General features: G+C 52.0%; 2 protein-coding genes across 2 annotated transcripts in view; one reads left to right on the top strand and one right to left on the bottom strand.

The window, feature by feature from the left end:
• Positions 1–1,182: 1,182 nt before the first annotated feature.
• Positions 1,183–3,124, top strand: MESP2 (mesoderm posterior bHLH transcription factor 2). Its single transcript, XM_007470526.1, has 2 exons — positions 1,183–2,013; positions 2,855–3,124. Exons 1-2 carry the CDS (start codon positions 1,183–1,185, stop codon positions 3,122–3,124), a joined length of 1,101 nt encoding a protein of 366 aa, XP_007470588.1.
• A 5,609-nt stretch (positions 3,125–8,733) lies between these two features.
• Positions 8,734–22,438, bottom strand: part of ANPEP (alanyl aminopeptidase, membrane) — an 18,304-nt gene continuing 4,599 nt past the window's right edge. The window contains exons 10-20 of the mRNA XM_007470527.1: positions 21,612–21,787; positions 21,269–21,348; positions 19,838–19,971; positions 19,663–19,718; positions 18,601–18,748; positions 15,354–15,445; positions 14,785–14,895; positions 14,490–14,657; positions 13,620–13,760; positions 13,114–13,195; positions 8,734–8,883 (exon numbers count right to left, since the gene is read on the bottom strand). Coding sequence (XP_007470589.1) covers positions 8,734–8,883; positions 13,114–13,195; positions 13,620–13,760; positions 14,490–14,657; positions 14,785–14,895; positions 15,354–15,445; positions 18,601–18,748; positions 19,663–19,718; positions 19,838–19,971; positions 21,269–21,348; positions 21,612–21,787 — 1,338 coding nt within the window. The remainder of the gene's footprint in view (positions 8,884–13,113; positions 13,196–13,619; positions 13,761–14,489; positions 14,658–14,784; positions 14,896–15,353; positions 15,446–18,600; positions 18,749–19,662; positions 19,719–19,837; positions 19,972–21,268; positions 21,349–21,611; positions 21,788–22,438) is intronic.

The raw sequence follows: 22,438 nt of genomic DNA on the forward strand, positions 1-22,438 counted from the left end.
ACTATAATTACTACTCCTGTTTTAAGAGCTGTAGTTCAGGCTCAGAGCAGTCCAAGGGCAACACAGCTGCTAGTGGTGGAGCTACTAATTACATAACGTTTACTCCTCTGTCCCACAAGACTGAAATCCCATGAGAGCACAGACGACAACTATCTTGTTCACTCTGGTATGCCTGACATTTACCAGCTGCTAAATAAATATGTATTAAATAATGCCTACAAGCATCTTGAAATGTAAGTACTTTCTTAATAAAATGGTAGCAGCAAACATTTAGCCCACTTGCCATGCTCATTCTAAGTGGTCCCATGGATGGTTTCACTTAGTACCAGCAACCATCCTAGGTGGTGGGTATTTTATTTACTGCCACAGGGATGAAGCAACTTGAGCCTCAGAGGAGTTAAGTGAACTGCCCAAGGTCACACAGCAAATAAAGAGGGTCTGACTCAGGCCTGCCTGGGGGCCCACATTCCCCCATTTTCATCACTCACTACACTCCATGCCTCTTTTTCAGGCTGCTCTGTACTATTCCTCAGGGAAATAAACTAACTGGACAGTGAGATGACTTTCTCGGTGTCACTCAGCAAAGCAGCAAGTGCGGGCTCTGGGAACCCAGTAACGGTCCACCTGTATGTCCCCTCCTTCCCCAACCCCTCTCCCGCCATCACTGTGAGCAAGTCCCTCGGGGTCTGTCTTGACGCCTTATCCAGCACAATTGTAGGCACTGGGTGGGAGTTACTGGGTACAGCCTCCCTGAGGGTGGTGATGAGGGATGCGGCCACTCTTTGCGGGGGTCCTTGAGTCACCTGAGGGGCAGCCTGGCCGCCCCCAGACGATGGCACTGCCCACCACTGTCAGGGTCCCGGGCACTCACCGGAGCAGTGGATGAGGCGGAGTGGGTGGGAACACAGTGAGAAGCTTAGCAGCTCCATCCAGATGCGAATTGTCCCTCCCACACTTCCCGGGCTGCAGGGGCCTCCATTAGAGCCCCCGAGGAGTCAGAATCCACACCTCCGCAAATGGGCCCGCTTTCCCAGGGCGCCCCCTGCCCAGACCTTCCCTGGGCTCTGTGGGTTTTGACACCTCTCTGTAACGTGGCAGGGGTCCACCTCGCACCTTTGGTCCAGATAAAAGCTCAGTCCTGGAGGTGGCCGGCCCAGCCTCCCACAGCCCGCAGCCCCGGCCATGGCCCAGTCCCCTCCTCTGCAGGGCCTCCTCGGCCACGACCACTGGATCTTCCCGCAGGGTTGGGGCTGGACCGGCCACTCAGACTCCACGTCCCCGGCCTCCTCCTCGGATTCGTCGGGCTCCTGCCCCTGCGACCGTGCCCGCGGCCCCTCGCAGCCAGCGCCCCCAGCTCGCAGCGCCTCAGAGGCCGCCTCGATGGCACCCGGACGTGCGCGGAGCCGGCCAGGAAGCGGGCAGCGGCAGAGCGCCAGCGAGCGCGAGAAGCTGCGCATGCGCACGCTCGCCCGCGCCCTGCACGAGCTGCGCCGCTTTCTGCCGCCGTCCGTGGCGCCCGCCGGCCAGAGCCTGACGAAGATCGAGACGCTGCGTCTGGCCATCCGCTACATCGGCCACCTGTCGGCCGTACTGGGCGTCAGCGAGGAGAGCCTGCAGCGCCGGCGCCGGCGGCACAGCGACGCGGTGCTCCCTCGAGGCTGCCCGCTGTGCCCCGACGGCGGCCCCGCGCAGGCGCAGACGCAGACGCAAGGGTGCGGCCCTGGCTCAGCCGCTAGCGCTGCGGTGTCCTGGGGGTCCCCGCCCGTCTCTCCCGGAGCGCTAGCGGCGCCCGAGCGCCTGGGGAGCAGGGTCCCTGATATGGGTCCCTGGGTGACACCCCCTTACTGCCCCGGGATGCAGTCGCCCCCGCAGCTGTCCCAAGGGAGAGCCCCTGACGCGGCCCGTTGGACGCCGCCCCAAGCCTGTTCCGGAACGCAGACACCCCCAGAGCCCCGGAACGAGGCCACGCCCTGGACCTCACCCCCCGCAATGGAGCTGGCTGCAGTGTACCAGGTACGCGCCCAGGCTCTCTCTGCTTCTCACGGAGTGGTCCCCAGGCTTCGATTGGAAACGGAGGGGGTGAGTAAGCTCTAGGCTGCAGAGAATCTTATGCGTTTTAGATCCCGGGTTTACCTAATCCAACCACCCTGGTTAGGGATGGAAAGCTGAAAGGAGGATGAAGAGGACCCTAACCTCCTTGGGGAAAGAGGTGGGGCCCTGGGAAGTTAAGGCCACCACCACCTCTACCTAGAAGCCTTCACAGTCGTGTGGAAGAGGGGGGAATCTTCAGACTTGCTTTCAGAGTCCAGGGTGGAAGGTGGCAGGGGCCTTCAGGTAATTCAGGAAATTCCTTGCAGGTGCTCCATCAAAGTTTGAGGGGGGGAGGGATGCCTGGCTGCCCCAGGGGTAGGGGCTTCCTAAGTAGATGGGCTTGGATCTGGTGACCTTCATGCTTTCCTCAAGCTTCCATAAAAAAGCATATTAATAACCAAAATTTATTGAATGCTTACTGTGTGCCCAACACGATTCTTGGTATTTTACGTGAATTAACTAACTCATCAGCCCTCCAGCAACCCTGTGAAGTAGGTTTTATTATCATCATCACCATTTGATAGACGAAAAAACTGAGACTAAAAGAGGTTATCTGAGTTTTCATAGCTAGTGAGTGGCAGAGCTGGGTTTTGAACCCTGGCAGTATATCTCCAGAGCTTGTACTCTAAACCACTTTGCTTCACTGGATCCATGGCACCAGGGCAGTTCAGCAGCTACCAGCCATACTCTGGGGAACATCCAGGCTCAGGATCTCAGAGCATGAGGCAGTGGCCCACTAACCTGCTACTCTTCTCTCTCTCAGGGAATCTCTATGTCTCCGGAGTCCTGTCTGTTGCCAGAAACCCCTCCTGTCCTGCCCCGCCCAGCATGCCAGAGACTCCAGCCTGAGACCCAGTGGGGATGCTGGAGCCACAGTGCAGAGGTGCTGCCCAGCTCGGAGGTCCAGGGTCCAGGCCCCGCCTTCCAGCTCAGTGATGAAAGCCCTCCCCAGAGCTCAGGCCTACAGCTCAGCGGCTGCCCTGAATTTTGGCAAGAAGATTTGGAGGGGACTCACCTGGGCATCTTCTACTAATGGCCTTGGCTGCCCCCTTTCCAGCCGGGAATCAGGCCTGTAGCGCGGGGTGTCCTCCTCACCTGCTACTTCACTAGTATTCAGGCTTTGTTTTAGCCAAGGATCCCTTTTCCAAGTGATGTCTTTCATGGAAGCAGTGTTTGAAACAGCTAAGGGTGGCCTCCCTGGCTGAAGTCAGGGCTGGGGCAGTCCCTCCACTCCTAGACGCCCCCCAGAATGACCAGTGTGCTGCAGAGCACAGCCTGAGCTGCAGTAACACGGGTTGTTTGACCACAGTGGTTGGACAGGCTGGGACTGGTGGGTGAGTGGGCTTGCGGGGGTGGGGATGGGAGTGGGAAGAAAAGTATATGCTTAGATTTTGTACTTCTTAAAAAAAAAACCCAAAAGAAACACCCAAATTTGGTTTGGTCTGTTTTTCTTCTATCCACCTGGGTTTTTATTGCCTCTGGAAAAGGAAAAACGTTCCCATCCTGCAGGGAACAAATCATGCTGCTTTTCCCCTCCTGGAATCCAGGCCCTCACGTGCCAGTTTGACAGTAATTATTGCGCAGGGGCTCCACCTGGCCTGCTGTGCAGGCGACACAGGTGAGTTAACACTCGGGCCTGTTCACTTGCCTGAAGCCCGTCACCATTGCCCTTTTGCATTCTCCTGGGTGCATTCATGCTGACCCATAGGGCTCTTTCACAGTTATATGAAGTTGTTTCCAAAGGGTGCTTGTGAGTGGCTCCCATGTGCTAGGCCCAGTGTATTAGTTTACTAGGGCTGCCCTAAGACAATACCACAAATTGGGTGGCTTAAACAACGGAAATTGATTTTCTCACAGTTCTGGAGACTGGAAGTCCAAGACCAAGGGGTCAGCAGGTTTGGTTTCTTCTGAGGCCTCTCTCCTTGGCTTGCAGATGGCCGCCTTCTTGCTGTGTCCTCGCACGGTTATCCCATGGTCCAGTCTCTGTGTCTTAATCTTCTCTTCTTACAAGGACACCAGTATATTGGATTTGGGCCCACCCACATGAAGTCATTTTACCTTAAGTACGTCTTTAAAGGCTCTATCTCCAAATACATTGACGTTCTGAGATACTGGGGGTTAGAACTTCACCAAGAGTTGGGGGGGAACAGAGTTCAGCTCACAACACCCAGTACTAGGTGCCAGAGAAAACGTGCCCTGACTAATGGGGTAAATTACAGGGAAGGAAATGATCAGAGCCCAGGTTAAGATGGGCCTGGGGGCGTTTATGCAAGGTACTTTGGGACCAGAGAGGATATGCCAGCCTCTCTGGTGGGAGATGGGGTTGACAGTGCTGTTGCGTTCTTGAGTTACCTGATCCATTAGTCCTGCCGCATTGATTTATGTGGCCTTGAGCAAGACTAAGAGGCACCTCCAGGATCTTGGGGAAAGGGCACCATGATCCATTAGCAAAGGCTGCCATAGGCATGGGAGCCAACAGTGGTGGTGACTTCATTCTGTTTCTGATTCAGAGAGGGGAGAGTTGCAGGATGTAGGAACTGAGTATTGAAGGATGTGTGGAGTTCGCCAAGAGGAGTAGGCAGAAGAAACAGCATGAGCCAAGTTGAAACAGGTGGTTGAAGTCCAGAACTGATGGGGAAAAGTGACAAATTGAGTTGGAAAAGGAGCTGGGAGGCGGGGTTGTGGGGAGCCTCATATGGCAGGGGGAGGCATCTGGCCTCTGTGTCCTGGGTGGAGGGGACAGTGAAGGTGGAGGGTAGGGGGTGGGCTGGTCAGAGCCACTCTTGGTCTTTTGGGCTGCCTTATAGAAATGGAGCCTGGCAGGGGGCCACTGTTAATGGTGCAGGGCGAGAGCAGAGGCAGGAGGAAGACCAGAGACTGAGCTGCCACATGCAGGGCCTCCCATCTGACCCACTGCCTGCTGACATGCCCTTTGACGCCAGGCAAGTCACTCCATCTCTGTGCTTCAGTTTCCCCATCTCTTAAAGAGGAGCTGGATTAGGTGACCACTGCAGTGCCTTCTTCCCCCAACGTTTTAGAAGTGGGTTCTGGTTCCTACCCCAGGACCCTCTGTAGGGGCTGCCTGCCACAGCGGAGGATGGGAAAAGCTCACAAAAGGTTACATGCAGCAGGGAGACAGATACAGGGCACAGCTGCCCTGGTTGCACATTCATTCAGCTCTTATTCTCTGTGTAACCGTGGGCAAGCTTCAAAACCTCCCTGGGGACTTCCCTGGCGGCCCAGTGGTTAAGACTGCAAGCTTCCATTGCAGGGAGCGCAGGTTCAATCACTGGTTCGGGAACTAAGATCCCATATGCTGCACAGCGCGGCCAAAAAATTGAAAAGGCAAAAAACGAACAAAACCTCCCTGACTCTCAGTCTCCTCAGCTGTGAAGTGGCAACAATAATAGACTCTACCTCTCAGGGTTCTTAGGCTTGGCACGTAGTAATTGCTCAATACATAATAGCTGAATAGAATCACACGACCTTAGAGATGATCCAGTCTGGTGGTTCCCTCACCTGACTGCATGTTGAGCCCTCTGGTTCCAGGGTCCCACCCTGAGAGTGTGATTCAGTGCGTCGGGCCGGGACCTGGGAACCTGGAGCCGAGGCCCAACGAGGTTTGGGAGCAATGGCTATTTTTGGCTCCTTCGTTTTACAGCTGAGGAAACTGGCCCAGGGAGGGGAGCAACTTTCTCTAGCCCTCCAGCTAGGTTGGAACATCAAGCCCCTGACTCCCTGTCCAGTGCTCTCTGCTTCTCAAGAAGATGCAAGGACTTGGCTCCACAGTCTCATGGCACCTGCACCTAAGGTGGAACTGAACAGCTGCCCATCTCCTTCCTTTGGCTCCCGCCTATCTGGCCTCAGTCCTTGGTCCAGTCACTGATGGCCACGGCAAGGGCCAGCCAGAGCTGAGCATCTTCTGGAATTTGGCAGCCTTCTTTTCCCAGCTCCTCTGGGAGATGCAAAGGCAGAGGCAAAAGGCTGCTATGACCCCAGCTGGAGTTGCCGGGGGCTTGGGCTAATCCCCCACCACTGTCCTCACCCTCTGGGAGGGCAGGCTCAGCCCTGCCTCTCAGGACCAGCAGCCCCTCACTTTTATGTGTGGCTCCATCCCAGACAGGCTGCTCTTGGCTGCATCTCTGCGCTAAGTGCCTGGCAGGGGAGGGAGAGGGGCTGATGCTGGTGCCCTGCCTGGGATGACTGGTCCACCTACACCTTCCTGGGGACCCAGTCACCATCCATAAGAGACTGGACATTCACCGAGTACCTCACCCAGGGCTTCTCAGTGACCCTGCAGTGCAGAGGACGTGCCTCCTGAGGAGTCTCCTGGAGGGTGGGGAGGTGGGAGAGCCCCCCACCCCCACCCCTGCTGCTTCTGGCTGATCCTCAGGGCCCCCCACTGGCCGTGAGAAGTCAACCCACCTGTAGACGGAGCGCTGGATAGGGAATGAGCAGTCAGAGTTCTAGGCAGCTCCTGTTCTGCATCCGACCTTGAGCTAGGTTCTGCAAGCAGGTCTCTGGCTCTGCATGTCCTCGCTGCATCCTCGGTACCGATTTCCTCCAGCCCCACAGGCAGTCGTGAATGCCTGTACTGTGAGCTGTCAGGTGAGAGTGCCTAACTACCATAGCCCCAAATGCAGGGCCAGCTTCCACTCATGCATGGGCATTAGAGGCGGGGTCTTAACCTCCCTGCGCCTCGGTTTCCTTATCTGCAAAACTGAGATAAAGACAGTCCTTATCTCCTGGGACTGTTGAAAACCAAATGAGATAATGCGCATAAACACTTAGCCCGGTGCCAGGCACGGAGACTAGGGTCCCTGCTGACTCTCCTACATGGAGACCAACTCTCCCCCAGGGACCCTAGATGGTGGTGCTGGTCCTTACCCCAGAGGGGACCACCTGAGGGGGCCGCCTGCCCTCTGGTCCCCCGAAGGTCAAGTGCCAGCCGCCGGCAGCTGGGCCCTGGCGACAGGAAGGGCTGGTCCGGAGAGGCTGGGCTGGGGGGAGCCTCCTGGTTGGTGGAGGGACCCGTACCCAAGACTGGTCCCACCCCTTGGCCCGCCCCACCCTTTGATATGCGGAAGGCAGTGGAGCGTGGAGGAGCCTTCCTGGCCCCAGGCCTGCTGGCGCGCTTCTAACAAGGAGGAAGAGGCTGGGAGGAAAAAGGATGAATGGGGCCTTGAGCAGGAGACAGGGCTAAGGATGATAGTAACACCCTGCTCTCCTTAAGTGTCAGACTGTGTGCTAAGTACGTGAATCTCCTTATATCCACACACCAACCCTAAGATAGATCGTCTTTATCGTGCAGATGAGGAAACCAAAGCCCAGGGGTCAAGAAACAGGCTGGACTTCAAGACTTCAGCGGGAGCAGCTCACAGGTGGGGTCAACTGGAGGTGACCCCTGAGGAGCCTGGGCTATCCGTTACCTCCCTCTTTCCATCCCACCAGCCTTGGGTGCTCAGCTGGACCTCCTTTGCCAAGAAATTTCCACCAAGGCTGATGTGGGCCGTGGAGCCTTGAGGGTCCCAGACTTTCTCCTCAGAGTTGGCCCTGATCACTGGCTGCCCCAGGTGATCTGGAGCGCACCTGCCTTTTTCTGTATGCTATTCTTGAAAACAACCACTTTACAAACTGATATGCCACCTAGGAATCCTGGAGAGGTGGCAGGACATGCCCTTGGCCAGTGAGTGGTCACACCAGGCCTGGACCCAGGGCTTGCTGCCCTTACCGTGAGCCCTTTTCTCTCACTCTCCCAGGTGTGCTGGCTGCAGTGCAGGAAGAGGGGTCCAGCCAGCACCCTGCTCCCTGAACTTGCCTTACGCTAGTTCAGGTGCAAATCCTAGCTTCTGAAACCATGGAAACTCCTGCTTTCTGGAAAAGCACTCCCTCCACTGTCAGGACCTGCTCTGTGTCTGGCACCAAGCCCCACTCCACCTTGGGGACCGCTGTGTCCCCATTCCTTCCACCTCCAGTGGTTCCCCGGCACCCAGAGTCTCAATCCTGCCAATGAAATGAAGACTGCAGGCAGACACTGCCATACAGGTGCTCTAGGAAGGAGCGGCAGGCTGGGTACTTCTTCCCTCCTATGTTTCCTGGGGGTCCAAGGCCCCCATGCACCCCAGGTTCTCTAGCTGTTGTGCAGACCCACTCCTGCTCTAGTTTAGTAATGAGTCTGGAAGCTCATCTAGAAATCCTTTATTTACATTTTATCTTAGAAAAACATATACAGATCTGGTGCTCTGTTGACTCCTCAGGTTCGGGGTCTTTATGGGAGGGTGAGAGAGGGCACAGGGCAGCCCTCCAAGGCAGTCCATCCATCGAGGGCCTCTGCTCATCTGGCCCTGGAGCTGGACTTCCCTGAGATCAGCCCCAGGGCCCTGGGTGACAGGAGCCATGCCAGGCCTGGGGTGGGGTTGGCATGAGGGGCAGGGGCTGGGAGGCACTTGGACAGTCTGGCCATCAGAAACTGGATTGGCCCCCTGGGCAGAGTGGAGAGAACATGGGCCAGAGACTCTGTTCCTAAGGGGGGTACACGGGTGCCTCAGGCTTCAGGAATGGGGGCCCTACCGTGAGCCACTTGGGTAGACACACGTGGGCATCTCACATGGGGGCCAGGTGACTCTAAGCACCAGGGACTATTTAGCTGTGTTCTGTGAACCACTTTAACACCACCTCCTTGTTCTCCTTCACCCACTTGATGTTGGCTCTGGTCTTCTCCAGGGCTTGCTCCAGAGCTCGGGTGCCTGAGCCGAAGCCTACATCCATGTTGTTCTTCTTGAACTGCTCCAGCTGCGAGGAAAAGGATAATTCTGAGCCCCAGGTTAGGTCTCTAACACAGCCCTGAGGAGAGGGCTGCCAGGTCCTCTGTCCTCCCCCTCCATGTTAGGGCCCCTAACATGGGAATGGGGACAACAGCCTGTTCTCCAGGACAGGGAGGGCCAGTCCTTCCCTCTCCCTGGCAGTGGTCAAAAATGACAGCCCTGGGCTTCCCTAATGGTGCAGTGGTTAAGAATCCGCCTCCCAATGCAAGGGACGCAGGTTCAAGCCCTTGTCTGGGAAGATCCCACATGCCTCGGAGTAACTAAGACCGTGCGCCACAACTACTGAGCCTCCACTCTAGAGCCCGCGAGCCACAACTACTGAAGCAGGCCCGCACGCCGAGAGCCCACGCTCTGCAACAAGAGAAGCCACTGCAGTGAGAAGCCCGCGCACCACAACTAAGAGTAGCCCCTACTTGCTGCAACTAGAGAAAGCCTGCATGCAGCAACAAAGACCCAACACAGCCAAAAATAAATAAATAAATAAATTTATTAAAAAAAGAAAATGACTGACCCAAGGTTCAGCCTGGCTCCTACATGTATTTAATCTTCATTGTGAGGTTCTCATTGAGTTGATCCTCAGTTTTTAAATAAATTACAATCTCAGTCCAATCAAGGGAGGAGAGAGGAACAGATTAAACAGACACCACAAGGAAGCAACCAGCCAAATTCAAAATGTGGCCATTTCTATAGTACAAATGGCCCAGTTGCTTGAGCAAATAAATGGGTTTTTTTGTTTGTTTGTTTGTTTTTAAAGAGGTGCTACAGATTAAAAGATGTATTAGTACTGGAGGTTGTAGCGAGGGCAATTAGGCAAGAAAATGAAATTAAAAGCATCCAGAAAGGAAGAAGTAAACTATCTCTATTTGCAGATGACACGATTTTGTATACAGAAAATCCCAAGGAATCGAAAAATAAAAAAGCACAACTATTAAAACTTATGAGTTCAACAAGGTTGCAGGATATAAGAGCAATATACAAAGATCAATTGTATTTCTATACACTAGCTGTGAAAAATCTGAAAATGAAATTAAGAAAACAGTTCCGTTTACAATAGCATCCAAAAGAATAAAATACTTAGGAATAAATTTGACAAAAGAAGTGCAAGACCAGTATGCTGAAAACTATAAAATATTGTTGAGAAAAATTAAGAAGACCTAAATAAAAGGAAAAATAACGACAAATAAATCTGTGTTAATGGATTGGTAGATTTAATATTACTAACATGGAAATACTTCCCAAATTGATCTACAGATTCAATACAATCCCTATCAAAATTCCAACTGTATTTTTTTGCAGAAATTGGCAAGCTGATCCTAAAATTCATAAAGAAATGCAAAGATTCAGAATAGCCAAATGATCTTGAAAAAGAACAAAGTTGGAGGGCCCACAATCCCGATTTCAAAACTCACTACAAATCGATGATAACTAAGACAATGTGTACTAGCATAAAGACAAACAGATCAATGAAATAGAATTGAGAGTCCAGAAATAGACCCTAAAATTGACAGTCAAATGATTTTCAACAAAGGTGCCAAGATCATTCAATGGGTGAAAGAATAGTCCTTTTATCAACAGAGGAATGGATAAAGATGTGGTACATATCTACAATGGAATATTACTCAGCCATAAAAAAGAATGAAATAATGCCATTTGTAGCAACATGGATGGACCTAGAGATTATCATACTAAATGAAGTAAGTCAGACAGAGAAAGACAAATATCATATGATATCATTTATATGTGGAATCTATTTTTTTTTAAATGATACAAATGAACTTATTTACAAAACAGAAACAGACTTACAGATATCGAAAACAAACTTATGGTTACCAAAGGGGAAACATGGGGGCCAGGAGGGATAAATCAGGACCTTGGGATTAATATACACACACCACTATATATAAGATAGATAACCAGCAAGGACCTACTGTATAGCACAGGGAGCATTACTCAATATTCTGTGATAAGCTACAAGAGAAAAGAATCTGAAAAAGAATGAATATATGTATATGTATAACTGAATCACTTTGCTGTACACCTGAAACTGACACAACATTGTAAGTCAACTATACTCCAATAAAATTTTTAAATAAATTAATGATATTACAAAAAAAAAGAACAGTCCTTTTAATAAATGGTACTGGGACAACTGGATAGCCACATGCAAAGGGATGAAATTGGACCTCTGCCTTACACCATGTACAAAAATTAAGTCAAAATTGATCACTCCTAAATGTAAGAGCTAAAATGATAAGAATCTTGGTAAAAAGCATAGGTGTAAATCTTTGTGACCTAGGATTAGGTAATTGTTTCTTATATATGACACATAAAGCACAAGCAACAAAGAAAAATAGAAAGTTAGACTTCATCAAAATAAAAAACTTTTGGACTTCCCTGGTGGCTCAGTGGTAAAGAATCCACCTGCCAATGCAGGGGACATGGGTTCGATCCCTGGGTCGGGAAGATCCCACATGCCCTGGAGCAACAAAGCCCCTGCACCATGACTACTGAGCTTGCACTCTAGAGCCTGCGAGCCACAACTACTGAGCCCACGTGCCACAACCACTGACGCCCTCGTGCCTAGAGCCTGTGCTCCACAACAAGAGAAGCCACCGCAGCGAGAAGCCCGCGCACCACAACGAAGAGTAGCCCCAGCTCGGCGCAACTAGAGAAAGCCCACGTGCAGCAATGAAGACCCAATGCAGCCATAAATAAATATTTTTTAAAGAATTGAAAACTTTGTGTATCAAAGACACTATCAAGAAACTGAAAAGACAATCCACAAAATGGGAGAAAATATTTGCAAATCATTTGTCTAATAAGGGCCTAGTATCCAGAATATATAAAGAACTCTTGTAACTCAACAATAAAAAGACAAATACACCAATTAAAAACTGAGTGAAGGGGGCTTCCCTGGTGGCACAGTGGTTAAGAATCCACCTGCCAATGCAGGGGACACGGGTTCGAGCCCTGGTCCGTGAAGATCCCACATGCCGTGGAGCAACTAAGCCTGCGTGCCACAACTACTAAGCCTGTGCTCTAGAGCCTGCGAGCCACAACTACTGAGCCCGCGTGCCTAGAGCCCATGCTCTGCAAAAAGAGAAGCCACTGCAATGAGAAGCCGGTGCACCACAACGAAGAGCAGCCCCCACTCGCCGCAACTAGAGAAAGCCCACGCGCAGCAATGAAGACCCAATGCAGGCAAAAATAAATAAATAAATTTATTTTTTAAAAAAAATGAGTGAAGGATTTGAATAGACATTTCTCCAAAGAAGATATACAAACGGCCAAGAAGCACATGAAATGATGCTCAACATCATTAGTCATCTGAGAAATGCAACTCATAACCACAGTGAGATACCACTTTGCACCCAGTAGGATGGCTATAAATTTTTTAAAAAGGAAAATAACAATTTTCCCCAAAACATAAAGAAATTGGAACCTTCATACATTGCTGGTGGGAATGTAAGTTGGTGCAGTTGCTTTGGAAAACATTTTGGCAGTTTCTCAAAAAGTTAAACACAGTTACCAAATGACCTAGCAATTCCACTCCTAGGTGTACACCCACGAGAACTAAAAACAGAGGTTCACTCAAAAACGTGAACATAGGGGACTTCCCTGGTGGTCCAGTGGTTAAGACTCTGTGCTCCCAATGCAGGGGGCACAGGTTCAATCGCTGGTCAGGGAACTAAGATCCCACAAGCGGCTGTGGCACAGCCAAAAAAAAAAAAAAAAAGAGAATTTGAAAATGGCCTGGGTATAAGATGATAGTAAGGCATTGTTAATTTTCTTGTATTTGCTAATGATAGATTATGTTTTTAAAATTCCTTTATTTTAGATATGACTAAAGTGTTTATAGGTGAAATTACATAATATCAGTGATTAGCTTGAAAACTGTCCGCCCCCAAAAAATGTCAGCAAATGTTAACAATTGTTCAATCTGAGTAACGGGTACATGGAGGTTCATTATATTATTCTCTTTACCTTTTGCCTATACAAAAATTCCAAGATGAATATCTGTGATTGAATTGTGACATTTGGAAAGTCTGGATACCCAGCTTCCCCTGTACATGAGGAAGGCCTGACCACATGGAGCCCCACTGCCTTGTGAACACATGCGGTGGGAGCTGAGTGGCAGCTGTCCCTTGAGACTGGGGATGGGCCTCTGGGTGCCGCCCCAAGGTCCAGGGCTTCTTACCTGCTGCAGCTCTAACTCAGTGGAGAATCTTCGGGTCACAGCCTGGATGAGGTTGGAGAAGGAAAAGGAACCACCGCCGTAACTGCAGGGCAGGGAGAGAGAGGAACCATGAGGGGGGCCAGGAACCGACGTTCAGTGACTGGCAGGCGACACAGGACCCTGTGACTGTCCCCATCTCGTAGATGTGATGAAATGACATGTCCAAGGAGACACCACTAGGGACTTGAACACGGGTTTGATTGCAGTGTCCTTGCTCCCATCTCTTCAGAGAACACTCCCACCAGCCAGACTTTCTTTCCCCCAAGTGGGAAAAGGGACGGCTGTGCCCCGCTGCCACGTCTTTCAATTCCTGTCCCTTCCCAACCTCAAGCTGGGTTCTTTTTGAACCACTCCGATGCAGTGTCTACCCTCCACTCCCAACCCTACAGGGTCTGGTACACACAGCCCACCCCCAGGGGATGCAGCCTTGGTGTGCGCTTCCCCTAACATGCTCTCAGCAGACTCACTCCTGAAAGAGTTTCTTCCAGTTGCTCTGGACAAAGTCCCAGGCCAGAGATTGCCCGAGGACGTTGCTGGCAATGCTGTTAATGGTGGAGGTGGCATCCTGCTTCCGGATGAGGTCTGGGTTCAGGGTGTAACTCAGGTACCTGTGAGGACAGCATGGTGCGTAATAAGTAAAAGGACCCTGCCCTCCACCCCACACACCTCTCCTGCAACCTCTCAACATGCCTTCAGCATGCTGCGGGTTAAAGACTACTTGGTCCTACCGCCCTCCTGTAGGTGGGACACTGAGTCCCCTAAGCAGGGTCACTGGCTATGCCAGGTATCATACTGACATAGACCCAGTGCTTGATAAATATCTGATGATGAATGAACGAAGCAAGGGGTAAGCCCTGCACCAGGTAGGGTGGCCACTCCTGTCTTTGACATTGAGGGTAGCTCTTCTTTACTGAAGTACAGAAGATGGCATATGAGGCACACAGTGGGAGCCAGGAGCCCTCATCCAAGGGTTTGGGGGGTGCCCAGCTGGATGTCCAGAAGGCCTCAGGTCCAGGTGCACCACAGCCCTTGACAGAGAGGTAAAGGCTAGGAGACTGCAGCAGTTAAAAGCACAGGACGTGGACCCAGATCCAGATTCATATCTTGTTTTTCTCACTTAGTAAAGCTTCTAGACTTTGGGCAAGTTGTTTTGCTTCTTTGAGCCTCAGTGTCCTCATCTGTAAAACTGGGAAAACACACTGCTCCACTGCACAGGTTTGCGAGGATCCCACGGAGGAGACTGTGGATGCCTGGCTGGTTCTTTCTCCCCCACATTGGGAGCCTGGTCCCCGGCAGGGAGGGGAACTCACCCAGCCCCGTCCAGCTCTGGTCCTCACCTGTTCAGGAGCCAGACCTGGTTGGTGCAGGCCAGCGCTGAGCGGAGTTTGTCAGCTTCATTAACCAGTTGGGCTTGTTGTAACTGCCTCCAGGCGAAGTCCCACTCTTTCTGGTCGCCCTGGGCGATGGCGTTGCAGTAGATGGTGGACCGCAGGTTGGGGTGGATCCTGGTGTGGGGTCAGGGTGTCAGGGGTAGAGCAGCAGCAGGGAGGGCGGGACGAGGGTCTGATGAGGGCAGGGCTGTGAGCTTGAGGGACGGATAAAGATCAGGAGACAAGCAGGGGACACACTCACGGGTTATTTTGGGGGTTCTCCATCCACTGGTTGTAAAGGTTCTTGGCCAGCTCCTCACACTTAGGCAGCCCATTGGAGCAGGCAGTGCTGATGGCATTAATCTCATTGTACCTGCCCCAGGGGTGACACTCTGTCAGCATGCCTGGCTCTGACTCTGGCAAAGACTCCCCTGCTGACACACAACTCCAGGAAGGGCAGCAGGGCTGGGGCTGTAAGGTTGCAGCCCTCCTGCCCTTTGGGTCCCCCTCTTTGCTTCTTGCCTTGGACAGCCCAGGGAGGGTGGGCACAGACTCCAGCCCCACCTTCAACACCTAGAATCTGAATAACAATGCTGGTGAGGAGACCTTGAAATTTCAGTTTGGTCCTTTGTACAAAGAGACCACAGAGCCTCAGGGCAGGGTTCTCTATTCCTAGTGGGTGGAGGGGGGGTCTCTCCCTGACTGGTGGCCCTGGTCCGGCTAGGAGTTGGGAACTTCAGAGGAGGATGCTGCTGGGACTTGCTCTGGACTTCTCAGGTCAGGGTGCCTGGGCCACCTGTGATCTCCAGACCCAAGAGAGGTCATACTCACTGGTCCATCAGGCTTTCTGGGCGCTCAGTCCAGTTTTTGGTGAGATTTTCAAAATATAGGAAGAGGGGTTCAACCTGATTCCTGAGGTAATTCTGGGAAAAAGAAAACATGAACAGCCTCAAAGAAGAGACTCATGCCTGACCCACCTGGAGCCCCACGGAGCCTCTGATGTGGGTGGGCAAGTGTAGCAAGGGCTAATGGCTACAGAAGCAAGAGGCCAGAGGCTAAGGGCCTCACCCAAGGCCAGATAGTGGTCAAAGGAGCCAGCGCTAGTTCAGGTCTCAGATGACTGATCTGAGATTCTTTCTCCTCAACCAGTTCTGACACTGATGTCTACGTATCACCATTTCCTAATATAGTTTTAGGGCCTACCATCCCCCACCACCTGATCATAAGTATTCTGCCTTTATTGTGGGGAATTTAGAAAACACTGTAAAGCATAGGCAGAAAATACTAACCACCCCAGAACTTAACAAATCCATGACTCCCAAACTGGTGAGTTTGCCCCTTCCTTTCTCTTTTCTACCCAGCATATCTACAATTCTGCATGCTGTTCTTTTAGCTGGCATTGTCGTGTAAGGCCCAACCCATGTTATTAAAATCCTTTGCAGACGCTGGTTCAGTACAGTAGATTATCATGTGTGTCAACCAGAATCCGCATCCAAACGTACAAGGAATAAACCCCCAAGAGCAAAGAGAATTGGAAAGGAAACAACAGTGGATGAGACGGCCACACAGTGTAGGAGCTGGGAGGTGGAGAGAGGGAGATGGAACAGGCTTCACCAAGGTGGGGGTCTGCAGCAGAGCACCTGCCATGGGGGAGATGGAGACAGAAGCAAGGAGACTTGCTGTGGCGAGGCTCGGGATTAGAGGGATGGGTGTGCAGGGGACAGGAGTGAGGCTGGGCTGTGAACAGGGCAATGGAGTCAAAGTCTGTAGAGGGACTAATTAAACCCTCAAGTGCCCACTTCCCTCCCTGCCTCAAGCAACACCCCTCCCTCCCCCATGAGCAAGGCTGAATCAGAGGGGCTCAGCACTAGGGTCCCCAGACACAGTGGGAGGGTTGCTGAATTGCAGAGAGGGCCAGAGGTGAAAGTTTACAGCCTAAATGGAGGTACCCCCAGTTTCCTTCCCCACCCTGATCCCAGAAAGTGAGCCTCAACTACACAAGACAGAGGATCACTCTGGAGACTGAATGGTCTCAAGGGAACACAGTCACAGATATTAATTTTTGAGGGTCCCCACGAGGAGTTACTTGGCCACCTAGTCACCCCATAAGAAGACTGCTGGTGACAAACTCCACCTCCTCGTGGAGTTTTAACCACTGCCTCACTCTCAAATTCAAAGGGGCAGCTCAGCTTCCAACTTGAAAGAGGAGATCAAAACAGACAGAAGACTTGGAGGAAACAAGTCAGTGAAAGAAAAAGAAAACTTCATAAAAGCCTGTGATAAATATCCTCCAAGAGTTCAGAGAAGATATTGCATAGGACGCTGGAGCCAGGAATAGCACTTGGAAACTTAAATATATGATAGAAAAAATGAGGAGAGGTGGTGTGCTAAACTGAGGGCATATCCCAGAGGTCAGAACAAGAAGTCAACAAGCTGGAAAATAGGAGAGAAGAAAACTTAGAGGACCAATGTAAGGGCAGTGAATTGGATTAACAAGGGTCCCAGAAAGAGAGAACCGGGGGGAAAAAGGAGAGGAAGAAAGTTTAAAGGAGCAATGCAAAGTTGTCCAGGTTGAAAATGTAGAAGGATAAGAAAGGCCTGCATGAAGGACCACCAGCATGGAGAGAAGAGCCCACAGCTTCCAGAAGGGGAACCTGGCCACATTCAAAGAACTGGAACTAAGAAAGGCCCTGGGCTTCTCAACAGAAACATGAGAGGTTTGATGTCAATGGAGCAAGACCTAAAATTTCCTGAGGAATAATTTCCAAAATAGAAACTACTTTTTTTTTAAAAAAATTTTTTTGGCCATGCTGCGAGGCATGTGGGATCTTAGTTCCCTGATCAGGGATTGAACCCATTCCCCCTACAGTGGAAGCGCAGAGTCCTAACCACTGGACCGCCAGGGAAGTCCCTCAACCTAGAAACTTCTAAACCCAAGCAAACTCTCAGTGTGGTGTGAAGGTGGAATAAAGACATTTCAGACAATCTACCTGAAAAACTCCACCTCTTATGAACCCTTTCTCCAAAACTGGAAGATGTGCTCCCCTAATAGAGAGAAAACTCAAGGAAGAATCCGTGGGTTCAGGAAACAAGAGATGCAACAGTGGAGAGCCTCCCAGCTTGGGAGCTGAGTAGCAGTTCTAGAAGGGAGCAGGCCGACAGAGGGCTCCAGGAGGGATGCCTCCAGGAAAAAGCAAAATTAATGTATTATCTGATACATTTGTATAAGATGTATAAAAAAGGAGACACAAACATGGTACTTTATGTGGCTCAGCGGAGAATGATATTTAAATAATCACATAAAGTAAATGCCGAATACTGAGTTGACCAAATACTGTGATTTTACTACATTAGGAGGATGGGGTGAATCCAAGGTGTAGGTAGGTTAATTAGTTTAAAGTGAGTTAAAACCTCATTTACCATAAGAGTTAGCTAATCATGTGAAAAACATTTTTAATGACTACATAATATCCCATCAAATGGATATTCTAGTCTACTTAACCAACTCCAACTGTTGGACATTTGAGTATTTTTGGTTTTCTTGTCTTTTATAAACCACACTTCAATGAACATCCTTATGGGTTCAGCTATGGATCCAGAGCAAGCAGTTTCCCTCTGATCCTCCCTGCCTGTGCCCCCAAGCTTCAAAAGTGTTAACATCGGCATCCTCCTCCAGGTCCTTAGGGCAGGCTAGGCAGGCACAGGCCCGCTCCTTTCACAGAGGGGTTCTCTGGGTCTGAAGAGGATTGCCTGAGTCCACACAGCTGGTAAAAGGCCTTCTCCCTCACTCCTACCCCCTTCCTATTCTGTGGCTTTTTCTGTTGCCTTCTGAAAGAAGGATTTGCTAATTTCCAAATTTAGCAAACATTACTAGAAGTCTGTGTCCTTTCTTTGTTGTGCCCAACCTGCTCACCTTCTCAATCCCTGCTCCCTTCACCCTACATCCCTCCTACTCTCTCACCACTGCCAAGGACTTGGCGTGTTTCACCATTCCAGGCAATATTTCTATTCACTTCCTTATGGTGTAATTTCAGGCACTGGGGAATTGGTCCTTGAACCCTGCCATGCCCCTCTGTACCTTCATGGGGCCGTAGACCTCGGATCGGTCGAACATGAGCTTGAAGTACCTCAGGCTGCTCAGGGCGGCCTGCCAGGGCATGTACTCTCTCTCGTTGTTCAGGAAGAGGGTGTTGTTCAGCGCCAGGGTGACAGGGACTATACGGGCACTGGGAACAGACAGAGGGGCTCAAGTAAGCACCCCCACCCAGTCCAGCCTCACTGTGGGAACCCGAACCTCCTCCTAGAGCCTGAGGTCCCAGAGGCCCAACTGAGCCAGCTCCAGCATTCACCAGGGGTGGGGCTGGGGGTAGGGGTGAGGGATGTGGATGCTGGGTGGTGCCACAAACGAGGCCAGCCCAGGCCTGGCCCTCACCCACTGCCAGTCACATTTCCTTGCTCATTATCCCCATTTTACAGGTGAGGAAACTGAGGCTCAGAGAGGTAAAGTGCCTTGCCTAAGGCCACACAGCCCACAGGAGACAGATCAGAGATTCAAAAAGACAAGAAACCTGTGCTATTTACTCTGCCCACCTCTTCTCTGATCGCTTGGCTCTCTGGTCTTTCCTCCCTCCACCTCCTCAGGCCATCTGTGCATATTTGGTTCATAAATGTCCATGTCTATGGGTGACATCACTTATGTCTAAGAACTTGGCACCTGCTGGTGCTCATGAGCACAGCAGCTGCCCAATAAATATCTGTTTATCCATGCTGCATCTCTTCTATCCTGTCCTTCCCGTATCTTTCTTAGCACTGAGCATGGTGGCCTGGGCCATAGGTAGCCCTCCGGAAAACCTTGGTGCCGTGGTTTTGGAGTTGGACAGGACTGCGTCTGGCTGTCATGGGCTAATGTGTGACCTCAGGCAGGGTACTCAAGCTCTGAATCGCAGAGTCCTTCTCTGGGAAGTATGGGCTGTGACACCGACAATCTCTAGGGACATGGGGCCAAGGGAGGGGTGTGCACAAGCACAGGGAGCCCACGGTGCTGAGCCTGGCACACGGTGAGGAAGGCGGCAGGCAGCACTGGCTCTCACTATGGAACCGCACTCACCAAGTCTCCAGGCTTCCATGGCTGAGCACTCACCTGGCCAGGTTGAAGCTGTCGTAGATGACCTGTGCCCGATTGATGACAGGGATGGTCTAGAAGGGGCAACAGAGCGTGTGACCTCGGGCTGGCGGTGCGGGCAGGCCCTGCAGTCTGGGGCCCCGTCGTGGGGCTGGGCCTCGGGCAGGGGATGGGTGGGGCGGCAGGTACCCACCAGTGGTCTTCTCTGCAGCTGATTCTGAATCTTCCTCCAGTTGTCCTCATCGTAGTTCACCTGGTAATAGCCCGTCACGTTGACGTTAAGCAGGACCCACTCTTCTGGTCTGGTTTTGAACAGATTATGCTGGGCTGTGGGGAGAGACCAGAGCTGGGCAGGGCTGCTCAGAAGGCCACAGGCTGACCTGACCCAGGCGTCGGCAGAACAGCCTCCGCTGCAGCCTGGCAGCAGCCGGCCCTCACGCCACTGGGCCAACACCAAGGAGACGGGCGGAGAAGAGGGGCAGGACTGGCTGCTGGGGACCGACTCTGGCCGTGGACCTTGGACAGACCAGTTGCCATCTCTGAACCTCAGTGGCCGCCCTGCCTCCCACAGGCTCTGTGTGGCATCCACCGGGACAACTCCATTGGCACACCCCCGGCCACTCAGACTCAACTCCCCAGGCGGCCTCTCCCCCTCCACCCCCTCCTCTTCCCACCTCTCCACTTGTAACAGTGCCATCACACCCAGGCAGCGCCTCCCATCCAGTTAGCCCCCCAGCACTGCTCATCTCTTCCTGGGGGCTCTGTGCCCCGTCCTCACGGCTCTCCCTCCACCCTTTCTCCTGGCAGCCAGAAGGGATCCTTCCATAACTGCAGGTCAGACCCAATGGCTTTCCCACTTCCCACCTGTCCCAGCTCCTGCTGGCCCGAGGACATAGCCATTGTCTCCTGCAGCCTGCAGGGACCCGCTTCAGTTTCACCGAGGGTGCACCTCTGCCCGAGCCACACTCAGTCCCCGAGCTCTCTTCTACCTCAAGCCTTGCACTTGCTGTTAACTCTGCCTGGACTGCTTCTCTCTGCTGCCATTAGCCTGGCGAACTCCTGCTCTTACTCTAACTCAGCTCACCTCCTCCAGGAAGTGTTTCCTGACCTCTCCATGAAGTTGAAGCTCCCTATTCCCCGCTCCCTACCCACCTGCCCCAGTACCCCAGAGGCCACATATGCCTCTGTTAAAGCACTCAGCACAGCTCTGGAACATTTGAACCTCTTGTCTTCCTTCCCTTCATCTGCAGCCTTGGCTTAGGCAGAGGATGACTTGCCTTGACCTTGGTTTCCTCAGTGCCTGGCAGAGTAGGACTGCTCATACTATGTGCCAGGCACTGTTTTAAACATTTCATGGGAATCCTCTTCTTTAACCTTCACACAACTCAATGGGGTAGATATTGTTCCTAGCCCCATTGTATAGATGGGGAAATGGAGACCAGAGAGAGATGGTAACTTGGCCAGGGTCACACAGCATAGAAATTAGAACCAAAGAAGCTGGCTCCATTTGTTGAATGAAACGATGAAGGAAGCCCTGGCTGAGGCCTGCCATAACCCCAGAACATGGGCCAGGAGCTGGGAGTATGGGATGGGGCTGCTGTCCACTAGGGCAGGGCTGGATTACCTGTTGAGTTGCCCTGCAGCCAGTAGTGGTCCTGCAGGTTGCCATTTCTGATAGATGAGATGGGAACAATCCACAGGTAGCTGCAACAAGAGATCCAGAGGCCAGGTGTGAGAAACGGCAGCTCTTGGGCACTGCCAGCAAAGAACAGCCTTGCCCGGACTTCCAGTTTCTGCCCAACTCTGGCATTAAACGCCCCCATCCTCCTGGCCCAGGAAGGAGACTGTCTACAGCCACTATGGCAGGGCCACAGCGGGCCAGGCCCTGCTATGGTCAGAGGGTCCCAGAGCAACTGCCCCTCAGAACCCTCACTAGGACGCCTGTCTCAGTGACCTCATCTGCTCACTTGAACACTGAGGGGCGGGTGACTTTGGACTCGGGGTCAAGGAGGAAGTGCTTCTGGGAGATGCTCCCTGTCTTGGTGTCCACAGTGATGACAGGGAAGCCCATCTGCTGGGTCCAGCGGTCCATGATGGCACGTACGGTGTCTGGCAGCCTGACGGTCGACTGATTGTTTACAGCCTTGGGCAGAGGGATATGGTGTGGCCATCAGCGACTGCCATTCTCCCACCCACCCACTCTCCCCTTGCACCCTTGGCCTCCCCTTAGTGGTGCCACTTTGCTGGGAGGCAGGAGCTGGGGTCCCAGCCCAGCTCTCTGTCTCCTCGGCTGCCCAGTGCTGGACGAGCCAAGAGCTTCCCAGCCTCTGGTTCATTCCACTTTGATTAAGCAAATCTATGTGGCCTCCCATTCTGTGATCCACCCTCAGGTGGGTGTGTGTCAGGGAGGGGCACCCAGGATGCCCATGGCTCAGCCTGAACAAACCCGGGAGGACAGGCAGGGAGAGGAGACAGAGAGGAAGGAAAACCAGTGTCCCCATGTCACAGGCAGCGCGAAGGAGAGGGTCGTGGCGATGTGAAGGAAACGCACCTGGATGAGGGTCTGGGGATGGGCTTAGGGTGGTTGTTATTGTCTTAAATCTTTTTTCATCTTTTTCCATGTGTGTGCATTGCTTTCATAATAATAACAAAAAACCAACCACATCTGTTAATAACTGAGAAAATAAAAAACTAAGAACAGCGTAAATAGAGGGCAGAAGACCCTGTCGGAAGGTGCAAGCTGAGGGAGAGGGCATCTCTAGGGGGGCTGCAGAGAGAAGGGGCTCAGGGAAAG

The sequence above is a fragment of the Lipotes vexillifer genome, unplaced genomic scaffold (assembly GCF_000442215.2).
Source record: "Lipotes vexillifer unplaced genomic scaffold, Lipotes_vexillifer_v1.1 scaffold412, whole genome shotgun sequence".
Classification (NCBI taxonomy): domain Eukaryota; kingdom Metazoa; phylum Chordata; class Mammalia; order Artiodactyla; family Lipotidae; genus Lipotes; species Lipotes vexillifer.